Raw genomic sequence first — 14,218 nt, forward strand, 5'->3', positions numbered from 1 at the left:
AAGATTCTCAAGAGACATACCTAAATTTGATGAAGATGCTGGTTTTTGCTGAGATTATTGAGGATTTTAGGAACAGGTCGGTGTTGCTCCACAGTTGAAATTTGAATGATCTCCCTATCATTAATTGTAAGTATTTAAACAAGCGGACTATAAAATTCACTCATTGCATTTATTTGTTGTTGCAAGTTTCTTATAACACTACTTTGAATCAAAGTGATCAAATGTAAAAGTTGTGACGCAAGCCAATTTAAACCAGTTTCCGACGATAGCACAATGGGTGTCGAAATCATAAAAAATAAATTCCTACTTTTTTTAAATTTTAACAATAGAATAAATTTGAATTTAAATAAATAATCATTTATTTAGTTTTAAAGTTTTAAATATTTTAAAAAATTTCTTAACTAACTTTTAAAATTAATTTCATAAATAAATTAAAATTATAAAATTATAAAAAGTAAAAAAAATCATTATTATCAAACTCATAATAGTTTTTTTAACTTTTACATATTTTACTACTAAAATTATTTTTAGTGTCTTTTTTTTTTTAAAAAAAGATTGTATATTTTAACAAAATTTAAAATATAAATTCCTTTAAAAAATAAATATGAGTGCAAATAGTTTTTACATATAAATATAGGAATCCTTTTATTTATATTTATATTTATATAATCTATATACATAGTTTTTTTCATAAATATAATTACATAAAAATATACGTCGAATTAAATTATTAACGCACGTAATTTGAAATTTTATATTTTTAATTTAAATTATAATATAGAATTTAAGTGCAAATAATAACAGAATTTTAAATTATCTAAAAATTTTAATAAAACGTTTTAATAGCCAATTAAATTTAATTGTTCATTGTAAATTATATTAAATCAAATAGACAATTTTTATATATTTTTTAAAATTTCCTTAATTATAAAAATAAAATTATTATTAATTTTAAAAAAATAAAATTATTAACTATTTGAATAATTAAATATTATTATAAATAATTTAAATGACTTAAAGATATTATAGTAAATTCCATTGTTTTTCTCTCTTTCCTTATAATAGTATAGATATAGATTAAACATAAATGATTCATATTACTAAAAATTTATCAAAAGAAAGTGAATATTAATCATGATTATATTCTAAATTTTACTATATTCTGAATTAATAAACTTAAATAAAAGTAATTTTATCTTAAAAATTAGAGTTTAATTAATAAACTTTTGAATAATTATTTTTTATTTCTTTTGATAAATTATTATTAATATAATTAATTTATATATAATTGTTATAAATTTTCTAAGTTTAAGTATTTAATAAATTATAATTTTAATGAACTAATTTAAAATAATATAAAAGTATAAATATATTTATCAATATATAAAAAATTACTATTTAATTTTTATATTATAAAAATTTATTAATTAAAATTTTAATTTTAAAAAATATATTTCAATATTAATTAAATTTTAGAAAATTTATTAATTAGTCAATATATAATTTTAATGTTTAATATTATTAAAAAATTAAAATATCTCCAATACAAATAGATAATTAATAGATATTTTTATAAAATATGAATTTTTTATATTATAAAAATCAAATAATAAAAAATTTAATGAATAAAAATAAAAAATATTTAGTAAATATTTTAACTATATTTTTAAAAATAAATAAATTAATTAATAATTTTTCCACGATCAATGAAAGCTTGAGACGTTTACAAAGATTTTTTTTTTTTGTCAGAATTTACAAAGATCCGCATGCTAATGGAGGATAAATATATATATATATATATTGAGAATAGTGGATAAATAATTAAATATATAAAAATACAAGTGTCGTGGTTTTATGATAAAATGCAGCCGTTTGTCCTGGGCTCCCGATTCGGAAGCTCTCGGCCCAAGTTTCGAAGGCAGAAAGTATTCATGGCTTGTGGAGGCTGTTTATTTATACTTCTTATCGGCACAAAACATGGGAATTTGCGGAAGACGAATAACGGCGGGAGTGAGGAATTTGTTTCTCCTTGAATTCGATGCCACTGATCCAAGAATGTACGTATACGTGCGTACACACATCTACTGTGAATTTCTCTATCATCACTTATCAGCTGGTTTATGCATTGGGAGTTAGGGTTTTAGGCTTTACTTTCTTGGATTGAACTTTTCAAGTAGGATATATCAGAGAAAGATAATGTTCTCTGTTCTTGTTTAACTTTATAATGAAGTTCAAAATTAGTGTTTAGCGCCTTTCAATTTCAATCTTAGCTTTCTTCTTCACCACCTTCCCATCCCTCCTCCTATTTCTACCATATAATTGTTTAATGATCTCTTTAATGTACCATGATTGCAGTTGGAGCAATCAAATTATCAAATAGCGGCTGCAGCCGTAATTAGAGCGATCAAATCATCAGAAAGGAAGTGATAGAGAGTGTGCTCGAATTTTCGAGTATTATCAGGTAAGTCTTCATGATTTTAGCTTCAAGGTCTTGATTATGGTAACCGTTACGAATTTTGAATGCTATTGTTTTGGGTTTCTTTGGTTTCATAAGTTAAATTCTACATCTTAAGGAGAATTTGGATGGGACAATTTTTTTTAATTTCTCTCTTAGCATGGAAAAAAATTGTCATGAAGTTTGGATGGTCTAAGTTGGTTAGCGAAATCGTAGTTGATTTTAGACAAATTAGAAGATATATCGTTTGAGCTAGAACAAAAGTTGGAGGTACTGGGATTTGTTTCGCTGGCTTTCTTGGGTCAATATGGGTAAAGTTTTGTTTTCTTGGATCCTATACTTTCATTTTTTGTGCATCTCAAATTATCACCCAATTTCTTTTTGAGGTAGTAGTTTATTTAAAATGCCTCTATTTTATAGATATTGAGAAAATAATCCAATAGTTTGAATAATAATTAACATGAGGTTTCGGTTTTTTAATTTTTAAGGGAGCAGTATGAGTGAACCATATATTAGGAAAAGACTAAACAAAATATATTGCTTTAACTTTATTAACTATATTTTCTTTCACTACGTGAAATTATAAGTAAGCCTATCTATCTTTGTGCTTTTCTAATATCGAATGTTGAGGATTATGTTGCTGTGCATAGATGGCGCTGCAAGAAAAACTAGAAAGATTCAAGAAGCAACAAGAGAAGTGCCAGTCGACCCTCACCAGCATTGCAGCCAAAGCAGGGTCTTCTAAATCAGCCTCGATTAAAAAATCTTCACCTGTAGCTGTAACACCATTAGCAAATCCTAGGACTCCAGGACCACCAGTCAAGTTTTCAAATGACACAGAGAGACTCCAGCACATCAATAGCATTCGGAAAGCCCCTGTTGGAGCTCAGATCAAGCGTGTTATAAACCTGCTGCTAGAGGTTCAATTCTAAGTGCCTGTTCTTGATTTTGTTTTCTGATGCTGCTAAATAGATTACAGCTTTATAAATGATGTTCATAATGGGTTAATGAGGATTTATACAACAATAATAACTAAACCTTAGTCTCAAATAAACAGAGAAAATAAAATAGTGCTTCTGAGGTTTGGATTTGGCCATTCTGCATGCCTATCAAGTTGTTAAAACAGTAATTTTTTTTCCTGTTGGCTGTTGCTTCTGCTTTCACTTTTACATTTTTGTTAACTTATTCATGTAGCAATTGTCCTCCTAGTTCTTATTGAAAGTCATAAAAGAAGGCCCCTTTTTACCTCCTCGCCTCTGAGAGCACGTATTTACAATCATCGTATGCAAAAGAAAATATGAAACAAGTTTTTACAATCAAACACATTTCTGACATGCGTATGTTTTTGGTTTTCTACTAGATTGTGATGGTTCTTTGTTAAAGAACAAGCAAGATCTTCCTAAAACCATAATGTTGTTTACTTTAAATTGACATTGGTGCAATGAGGTGTATGGATACATTCGATGAATAAATTACAACTGTGGTATATGAACTTAAAGTATGTAACAGTATGGATTTAAATTGTGATACAAAACTCCTCCAACATTAGTTTAGGTAACATAAAAGCTCATTTGACTTATAATCATCAGTTCACAATCCTGCTAATGTGGCATCAAATTAAATAAAAATAAAAATAACCTAAATACCGTCACTATCAATCTTCCTTCCCCTCACCATCAACGTTTCTCCCTATCCAATGCCAAATTTCTATCTTTTTATTCTTTCTACAAACACCAAAATAAAATTCAATTAAATATAAGATTACCAAAAACCCCATTAGATAGATAGATATGTAGATGGAGAGAGAGAGAGAAACCTCCATATTAGGTTTCCCAACTATTAAAAAAAATAGAAGAAGCAAAAAAAGAAGGGGTAGAAAAGCAAATTCATAACCAAACTTACTGTCTTCATCATTGAAAAAAAAGAGAGATTAAAATTAACCCTGTTGTTTTAATGTTAGATTTGGGTTTTTATATTATTATAAGTAGACATTTAAAAGAGAGAGAGGGAGAGAGAGAGAGAGAGAAGAAGAAGAAGAAGAAGTTAACCCTGTGGTTTTAAGGGAGAGAGAGATAGAGAAGAAGAAGAAGAAGTTAACTCTGTGGTTTTAATGTTAGATTTGGGTTTTTATATTATTATAAGTAGACATTTAAAAGTGTGTGTGTGTGTGTGTGAGAGAGAGAGAGAGAGAGAAGAAGAAGAAGAAGAAGAAGATGACATTGTGGGAAGAGAACATTGTGTTGAGATCAGTGCGAAGAGAGAGAAATGATTGTGGTTAGAGAGAAAAGTGGAGAGATAAACTTGGGTGAGGAAGATAGATAGATTTTTTTGCATAATATTTGAGACGTATCAATTTTTTTTAAAAAAATAAATTTAATGTATCAGATCTGTTTTTATAACTGGAAAAATGATAAATTATAGAAGAAGAAGAAGAAGAAGACGACATTGTGGGAAGAGAACGTTGTGTTGAGATTAGTGGGAAGAGAGAGAAATAATTGTGGTTTTAGAGAGAAAAGAGGAGAGATAAACTTGGGTGAGGAAGATAGATTTTTGCAGAATATTTGAGGCGTATCAATTTAAAAAAAAAAAAAATTAATGTGTCAGATCTGTTTTTATAACTGGAAAAATGATAAATTATAGGTCATAAGGGCTTTTATGTTATTGAAATTAAAATTGAAGGGGTTTTGTGTTACAAATTAAATTTTAGGTACCTTATTGTTGTAAACCTTCAAGTTCAAGTACAAAACAGATGTTATTTACCTTATATTTGACTATTTGTTTTTGCTTGCACTGTTCAGTTGTTGATTTGCTGTTGATGATGATCACCTTTATTTTGTAGTCAATATGCTATTCCTGTCAGCAAGACTAGATGATTGTATCATTGTAAGATGTTGGCTAGTTGGTTGTGAATATATTAGGTGAAGAACATTTGCAGCTTAGATTAGACAGCCAGCCGTATTGGTTGGTGGGGTTCAGACTTTAATGGAGGAAATGAATAGCAGATTTGGTATGTGAAGTCAAACTGGGATTCTGGTTGATCTGTTTGCTTGCTGTCTTATATTTTTTTTGGAACCTATTGTGTTTCATACTTCGTGTGCCTTCTCTTGCTAGTTGTCCTGTCTCCTTCCTGCTTCTTATCTTTGAAGCATCTCTTTCTTGGATGATGTGCTACGGTTTTTCCCCTCCCTCCCCCCACTTCTACTTTCAATTGGTGGTGGTACTGTTTTGTTAATGTTGCACGTGCTTGATTAGCTTTCTTGGTACCATTTGATTTCTTCTTTCACTGTGTGAGAATTCCCTTTGTGCATGTAATATATCATTTGCCCTTTTTCTTGTATTTCCATGATCGCAGAAAAGGCAACCTCTTACTCCAGAACAAATAAATGAAGCATGTTTTGTTGATGTGAACTCAAACAAAGCTGTATTTGACAGTTTGAGGAACAACCCAAAAGTGAACTACGATGGAAAGCGCTTCTCTTACAAGGTGACTAATATTATGTTCCTGCAAACCCTGATAGTTTGTGCAATCTGGATCAGTAATTAAATCTTTGTTGCTGTTCTAGTTACTACCTTAAAATCCCCTTTCATGGAAGATGATAAATTGGGCTTTTAATTGTTTATAGTCCAAGCATGATTTAAAGGACAAGAGTCAGCTACTTGTCTTGATACGGAAATTTCCAGAGGGCATTGCTGTAATTGATCTCAAGGATGCATACCCAACTGTGATGGACGATTTGCAGGTATGTTTTATTAGTGAATATTGCTCTATTTTGGTGTATGTTATAAAATTTGTTTTTTCAATTTTCCAACAAATGTTTGAGAGGAAAATGCTGAAGACTTCCCAATTTAAAGCAAATCTGAGCAAGTGAACTGGGATAATACCTCATTCATGAAATTGGTCTTGGGTGACCCTCAACACATACCTGTCATTTAAAAGAAGCAACTGAAATCCCTTTGGCTTTTTTTGGCGAGCTATCTTAAAAAAGCCATTTTACTTGAAGGGCAAAAAAGGGTTTTTTCTTGAAAGGAGAGATTTGCTTCAAGTGTTGACTCTGGGAACCATTTATCTTCAATGTTTTAGTTTAGTTTTTCTTTTCCTTTGTTTGCATTGTCTCTCCCTTTCTTTTTAGGTGGCTGTGGCTCTAAAGATTTTCTTTTTTTTTTTTTTTTTTTTTTTTTTTTTTTTCTATTTTTTCAACTATCTCCATTATCCAAAATCAGTTGTATACTTCTTATAAATGCTTTTATCTTCATTGATGATGTCAAGTTTTTAGTTGTCATTGATCTCTCTCTCTCTCTAAAATCTAAACCAACTAACAAGGTTATTTTCAGCCATTGTCCTTCAACTTAAATGGTTGTATCGGGAACGTCCCTCAGTTTCAATTTGTGTCGTGAAATCTCTTGAACTTTAATTTGAGTATCGCTAAAGTAAGTATCAATATCATTAAAGTCCCAGTGGCTTGCTATCGCTACTCTACGAGTTAACTTATAACAAAATTTCACTTATTGTTCCTCAACATGGATAACTAAATTATAAGCGTCTCTCAACTTTAAATTGTATCACAAAATAGTTCAGTTTTATATAAATAATTTTTATGCCAAATATGCTTCAAAATTATTTGATTTGACATTTTATTTTATTACTATAAATAAAAATAAAATATAAATATAATATCAACCTATGTAAAGAAAAAGGAATATCAACTATATTAAATAGAGCGTAATTAAAATAAAGTAAAATAGATTTTTTTTTACACATTAAAGTAAAATCAACAAAGTTAAAATAAATAAAAAATAAAAAAGTAATGTCGTCCTAAAATCAAATTATAGAATTTTAAGGTAGCTATAAACTTAAATAAATAGAAATTACATAAACAAAAAATTTAAAATTTAAGCTAACTATAAATTTTGAAAGAAAATTGCACAACTACAATTTATAATTTATTATGAATGTTTTTATAAAAATTATACAGAAAAATAAGTCGTACTGAAATTTGAAGATTTTTGTTATGCAAATTAAAGTTAGAGGTGGTTCTGATGTGACCTTATCAAGTCAATTAATGAAAAATAGTATAGTTGCCAATATCTAGAGCAAGTGGAGTAGTGGGTTGTTGAAAATCAGTGACTGCCTTAACAAGCTTTAAGTTTGTCACCAGTTAAATGGTTGTGTGGGTTGTGATGAAACTGTTTTCTGGTCTATCAACATACCATGAAGGAGGGTGACTGGACCTCCTAGATCTGGACTGTTTTGCACTTATTTTCCCTCCTATGTGTTTTGTTTGCCAGGGATTTTTTTATCATTCTTTGCATTCCACAAAGATAGGCATACATCCGTCCCAAATTATGAGGTCAATTTCTTTTTTGAGATGCTAGTTTATTTACTAGCTTACTATTATGCCCCTGTTTAATATGCATAGTAAAAAGTAAAATTCATATAGTTCCAAGGACAATTTAGTAATATGAGTCATTTTTTAAATAGAGCAATATAATGGAGGATATATTAGGGAAAAAAGTAGGTAAAATTTGTTGCATAAATTATATCAATTTTATTTGCTTGAATTGTGTAAAAGTTGAAGGTTATCTTTGTGGGATAGCGGGAGTATTATTTTGGAGCGAAGTAGTGAATCTGTTATAATTCAGTATTGAAGTATTGCTTATATTAATAGTTAGTCCTTGGTCCTATAACCTTTCTTGTTTTTTCCATGCCGAGGCTTGAAAAATTCCTTACATTTGTAGGCATTGAAAGCTGCTGGGCAGATGTGGTTGCTCTCAAACTTTGATTCACAGGAGGATATTGCATACCCAAATGATCCCAGGGCAGTTATCAAGGTAGATGACGACCTTAAGCAGCTCTTTCGGGGGATTGAATTGCCTCGTGATATGCTGGACATTGAGAAGGATCTGCAGAAGAATGGCATGAAACCTGCCACAAACACAGCAAAGAGGAGGGCTGCCGCGCAAGTGCAAGGCATTTCCTCCAAGCCTAAGATCAAGAAGAAGAAGGATACGATCAGCAGGAGGACTAAGCTGACAAATGCACATCTTCCGGAGCTTTTTGCTAATCTTGGTTCTTAGAACTTTTGAGCTAAATAGAGTTGCTAAGCTGACCGTATACAGATGATCATATGTAGACTGAGGAATTCCATTTGCTTTGTACATACTAGCTTGCAAACTTAAGAGAAATGGAATTAGTCAAGTTTATCATGATTCTTCCTTTGTTTTCTATATTTGTTAATCATATGTGTAGCAATGAGTTAATCATGTAATTTAAATGCCAAACTGTAGCTAATTTCCCAGTATTTTAGGCTTTGCTCAGCACAATGGATTTGTACAGTTACTTCTTTTGCCGTGTTAGACTTGGCAAATGATGTGATATTGATTTAGTTTGGCTTAACTGTAATTTCATCCCTGTACTAAAGGGAGTTAAATTTATTCTATTTTTAATTTTTATGCAAATTAGTTTAAAAGCTTAAAATTAAAGATTTAATCCAGTTGACAAAATAGGTTTAGCAATGGATACTTAATTATACAGTCAATCACCTACTAGCAGTTCTTCATAGAAAAGAAATACGAGAGAATTAGTCATTATTACATATTAAAATAGACTCGAATTTCTGCTTCTGCTTTGCTAAGAATCCACTCTTGTAAAGCAGAAAGGCATCCGTCTACTCTCATTCTCCTATCAATATGGTTTAAACCCCAAACTTTTATTAAAATTCACATTTAAATCTTGTTATTATTTTTATTTTAAGAAAAAATTAAAAAGCACTCAATTTTTTAATTTTATAATACTTATATAATTAAAATATTACATACTTAATCTTTAAGATTTTAATTTCAATAACATTTCAGTGCTTGAATTTTAATATAGAATTTATTCTTTATTTCTAAGAAAAATCAAAGACAAGGGACCATTGTTTTATTTAAAAATAAACTAGTAAGTCCTTGTTTAATATATAATTCTTCTCTCCTTGTTTAATACGCAATTCTTCTAAAAAAAAATTGAATTCTTATTGGAATTCAATTCATTTCTATTCAAAAAAGAATTGATTTTTTTGAATATAATTCAATTGAATTCTTTTATATTAGATAAATTAATAATAAAATTTAAATTGATTTATATTTTTATTATTTTTAAATAAAACATAAATATTATTATTATAAATAACAATATTTTTATCACATTCATTAAAAAAATTATTATTAATATTTTTATAATATTCAAACTATCAATTTTACATAATTTTTACCATTCAAAACATAAAAATTATTTTTTAAAATTAATAAAATAATATAATAATTTTTTGATATTAATTATAAATACATTAAATAATTAAAACAATTTTTATAAAAAGTAATTATTAATTAAAATAAAAAATAAATTTAAAATTAAAAATAAAAAAAATAAAAAGAATTTTCAATGGCTAATTAAATAATTTTGATGTGAATAATCTTAAGTGAAATTAATTTTTATAAAATTTTAATAATTTTAGCAAGATTTATTTTTAATTCAAAATTAATTCTTACATAATTGAATTCTTTATACAAAAATTTGAGGAAAAAATTATTTTTTTTAAATTTTTTCAAAATTTGACATTCCATATTAGGTAAGAATTTTTTTTTATAAAAAAAAATATCATAAACTAGTAACAGTTATTCATTGAGGAATTAAAATGTAATTAAAGGATTTTATTGTATCTATTTTTTAAAGTGAGAATACTTTAATTCACTACAAGATTTTACAAAATCACCAACAGAAATTTTCGTTGGTGAGCGTTAGTAGAATTTTTCACTAACAGATCTGTGACGGATTTATTCTGTCAGGAAAATCCTTGTTGGTAAATTATTCACTAACGAAAATTTGTATCTGTTAGTGACAGTGACGGCCGTTGGTGACAGTGATTCGGAAAATTCCATTGGTGACAGTGACGGATCATTAACGGAAAATTCCGTTGGTGACAGTGACAGATCACCAACGGAATTTTCTGTTGATGACACTAACGGATTTTTGGTTACTAATCCGTTAGTGAATAAAAATGACACAATTGCAAATTCTACACTCTTGTACCTACCCCTGTAACTGTACCCTGTACATTCATATACATCCATCTGTACCCTGTACATTCATATATATCCATCTGTACATTCATATATATCCATCGACAATAATAATACTATAAACGGACAAAATCAAATTACTCATTAAAATATATTTAAAACGTAAATAATTTGTACTACAATTATAATTTGAAATAAAAATTATCAACTGGTCATAACAAAATATACATACTAAACTAAACTAGCTAGCTTATCATCTGTGTCTAGGGCTGAGCACTATTCGGTTTAAACCGAAATAACCGACCGAACCGAACCGAACTAAAAATTTAGTTCGGTTTTATTTTTAATTCGGTTCGGTTCGGGTTTAATTTTTTGAAAAATTGGTGATTTCGGTTCGGTTCGGTTTTAGATTCAAAAATTTCGATCAGACCGAACCGAACCGAAATCACTAAACTACGTCGGTTTTAGCTCTTCCCCGCTCTTCCCGCTCCCCGCTCCCCGCTCCCCGCCCCCGCCCCCGCCCCCGCCGCCGCCCCCGTCCCCTTCCCCGTCCCCGTCCCCCGTCCCCAGTCCCCAGTCCCCAGTCCCCAGTCCCCGTCCCCAGTCCCCGCTCCCCGCCCCCGCTCCCCGCCCCCGTCCCCGTCCCCATCCCCGTCCCCAGTCCCAGGTCCCCAGTCCCCATTCCCCGTCCCCGTCCCCAGTCCCCGCTCCCCGTCCCCGTCCCCAGTCCCCGTCCCCGTCCCCGTCCCCGTCCCCGTCCCCGTCCCCGTCTCCAGTCCCAGTATAGTCCCCGTCCCCGTCCCCGTCCCCGTCCCCGTCTCCAGTCCCAGTATTGATTTTTTATTTATAAAAATTAAAATTAAAATATTTTAATTGGATTTTAGAATGAATGTGAAAAAAAAAATTTAAAAAATCGAATCGAACCTATCGAACCGACCGAACCGAACCGAACCAAATCGGTTCGGTTCGATTCGGTTATTCCTCTTATTCGGTTCGGTTCGGTTTGTGTAAAATTCTGCAATTCGATTTTCGGTTATTTCGGTTCGGTTCGGTTTTGAACCGAACCGACCGAATGCTCACCCCTATCTGTGTCATCATCACTGTCTGTATGATGATCAGCAATGATAGGTGCATCATCATGCCGCTGCTGTGGGGACGGAGCTGGAGGTGCCCTAGGAGCAGATGGTTGTATGGATGTCCCAATACCGTATTGTGCCATCATCCTATGCATAAACGTCTGCAACTCGTCCAGCACTGTGGTAATTCGACCATTCTCTGTCTCTAGCTGATCTATTTTATTCTGCATCCTAGTCATTGCTTCAATTGCAGGAGGATCCATTAGGGTTGCAGACGTGTATGAAGCAGAAGAATGAGATGGGTCATGAAAATATGCTGAAGCCTGGGATCCTAACCCATAAACGCGACTCTTTTTCTGCCCGCCAACCGCTTCGTAGTACAACTGGGCCTCATTAATGCACGTCGGCTCATTGCTTCCCTCCTGTTGCTGTGTTGCAGCCTCCTTCAGTTGGACGTATTTATCCTGCATTACAAATTTAAAGTCACGTATAAGTAAAACAATTTAAGTAAATCAAATTTGTTAATAACTACATTTAATATCAACTTACATGAATAGCTTTTGACCTCGCATCAATAAACTCCTCCGTCCCTTTTCTCTTATGTGTGGCCTCAAAAAGCTCATGAGGAAGTGGTTCTCTGCCTAGTCTTTCTCTCTGTTACCAATTATAAGAAGTGTAGCATTTATCATCGAATCGAAACAAAATATTTTTAAGAAGATAAATATGAAATAAAAATTTTTACTAATATCATCCTCCGTTGGTGGGTATACTGTGAAACTGAACCGCATGCGTGCCTAGAAATGCCAGATCCTAAACCTCCAGCCTCACTGCGCCTATTTGCAGAAAACTTGTCACACTTCTCTTTGTATTCAGAAGTGTTCCAAGTTTTCTGCCACTTACTCAAAACAGAATCTGGTGTAGCAAGATTCTTTGTTTTCCCTTTCCTAATTTCCCACATTAAGCCCCTGTATCTGTCAGCTGCCTTTTTCTGCCATGCAATTTTGACCAAGCTGTCAATTGCTTGGTCCCATATGAAGTATTTCTGCAAAAAGATTCAATTATATGAGTTGTTAGTACTTACTCAATTCATAATATAGGTGAAAATGCTTAAAGAAGTACACATCACCTTGAATTCCTGCCAATAAAACTCCTTGATGTCATGTGGCACTATCTTCCAACAGTGCCCTTCCGCGACCAGTCTTTCTTTTATTATCAGAGTAATCCTGCGACTGCACATCTCCGACGGATGTAAACTACATGAAAAAACGTGACTTAGTATAGGGTAACAATGAAATTTATCGTAATTAAGAAATAATTAACTATTACTTATTATTAATGAGTGAAATGGTCTGTCGAAATGACTGTGTGCCGCCTACAGCAGTGGTCGATCCTGCTGATGCTGGAGCAGATGATGGAGTGGATGCTGATCCAGATCCTGTCCCTCTATCTGATGCAGTACCAAAAGTGGATGCTGGTTGAGGAGAATGTAAATGTGATACCGCAGGTCGTGGAGCTGGAGTATGACGGTGCAGACAATGACTGTGACGGTGAGGAGGTGGAAGGGGACGGGGAGGCAATACATCGGTACATGGTGGAACTGGTTGATCCTTATGACATGGCTGTACACCAGATGCAAGTGGTACCCATATCTGAAGCTCTGTATCCCCAAGTCCCGTCGATGCCTGTGGTAACTGCGGCTCATGCTCTTGTCCGTCATCTGCATTCGCCTCCTCTTGGCTTGTACTAGAAGGAAGTCGAACCGGTCCTCTGGGCTGCTTTACCCGTCCACATCCCCTCATCTGTGTACAAATTAAAAATAATCAATGCCAATAATAATATAATGTGTAGATATTAAATTAAAAAATACAAACGTAGTAAGTTACTCACTGAGAAGTGATGGAAATATACTACTCCAACCTGAATTACATTACAAATTAATTTAATCTGATTCATACGAATCGCACTCATTATCACCATCTGGATCTGCATCAGTACTAGGGTCACTAAGTAACTCATCTTCATCTGTCGAAACATCATCAGGAATCTCAGTCATTCCTCCACTAGGATCATTCAGGCAGTGTTGTTGAGTAATATCATCCAGATCTACTTCAGTGTAATCAATGTCATCCTCTTGAAAAGGTTCATATGTCTTTGAAGACGTTTTAGATACTTCAACAACGGGTCTACCTTTAACTTTCATCACAGCCCACCAATCATTTTTGTCACGACGCTTGCTCGGGTATGAAGCATAAACGACTTGTGTTGCTTGAGAGGCTAATACAAATGGCTCGTACTTACTGTATCTACGCTTGTTGTTGACATCGACCATTCTATACTGTCTATGCACCTTGGTGTCGGTATTTGGTGTTGGATCAAACCAGTCACATTTGAAAAGCACAGTCCGCTTAATTGGTAACCCTGGATACTCCAACCGCAACACCTCAACCAACAGTCCATAGTAGTCACTTTCTTCAGAACTGTAATTACTCCTTTTTATACATACACCAAAATTCATTGACTTACTACTTGAATTTCCATTGATTGTGTTGAATTTACATCCATTAACACAATACCCCTCAAAAGTTGTAACACTTCTGAGTGGTCCCTTTGAAAGATCTTGTATAAACTG

General features: G+C 32.3%; 1 protein-coding gene across 2 annotated transcripts; it reads left to right on the forward strand.

Moving 5' to 3' along the window:
- Positions 1-1,885: 1,885 nt before the first annotated feature.
- On the forward strand, positions 1,886-8,905 carry LOC110627895 (general transcription factor IIE subunit 2). Of its 2 annotated transcripts, none has more exons than XM_021774288.2 (6): positions 1,886-2,067; positions 2,356-2,461; positions 3,106-3,375; positions 5,808-5,939; positions 6,079-6,195; positions 8,192-8,905. In XM_021774288.2, exons 3-6 carry the CDS (start codon positions 3,106-3,108, stop codon positions 8,528-8,530), a joined length of 858 nt encoding a protein of 285 aa, XP_021629980.1. In that variant the 5' UTR covers positions 1,886-2,067; positions 2,356-2,461; the 3' UTR covers positions 8,531-8,905. The 2 variants fall into 2 exon arrangements, with proteins under 2 accessions (XP_021629980.1, XP_021629973.1); XM_021774281.2 differs by having other exon boundaries at positions 1,886-2,057.
- The last annotated feature ends 5,313 nt before the right edge of the window (positions 8,906-14,218 follow it).

The sequence above is a fragment of the Manihot esculenta genome, chromosome 1 (genome assembly GCF_001659605.2).
Source record: "Manihot esculenta cultivar AM560-2 chromosome 1, M.esculenta_v8, whole genome shotgun sequence".
NCBI lineage: Eukaryota > Viridiplantae > Streptophyta > Magnoliopsida > Malpighiales > Euphorbiaceae > Manihot > Manihot esculenta.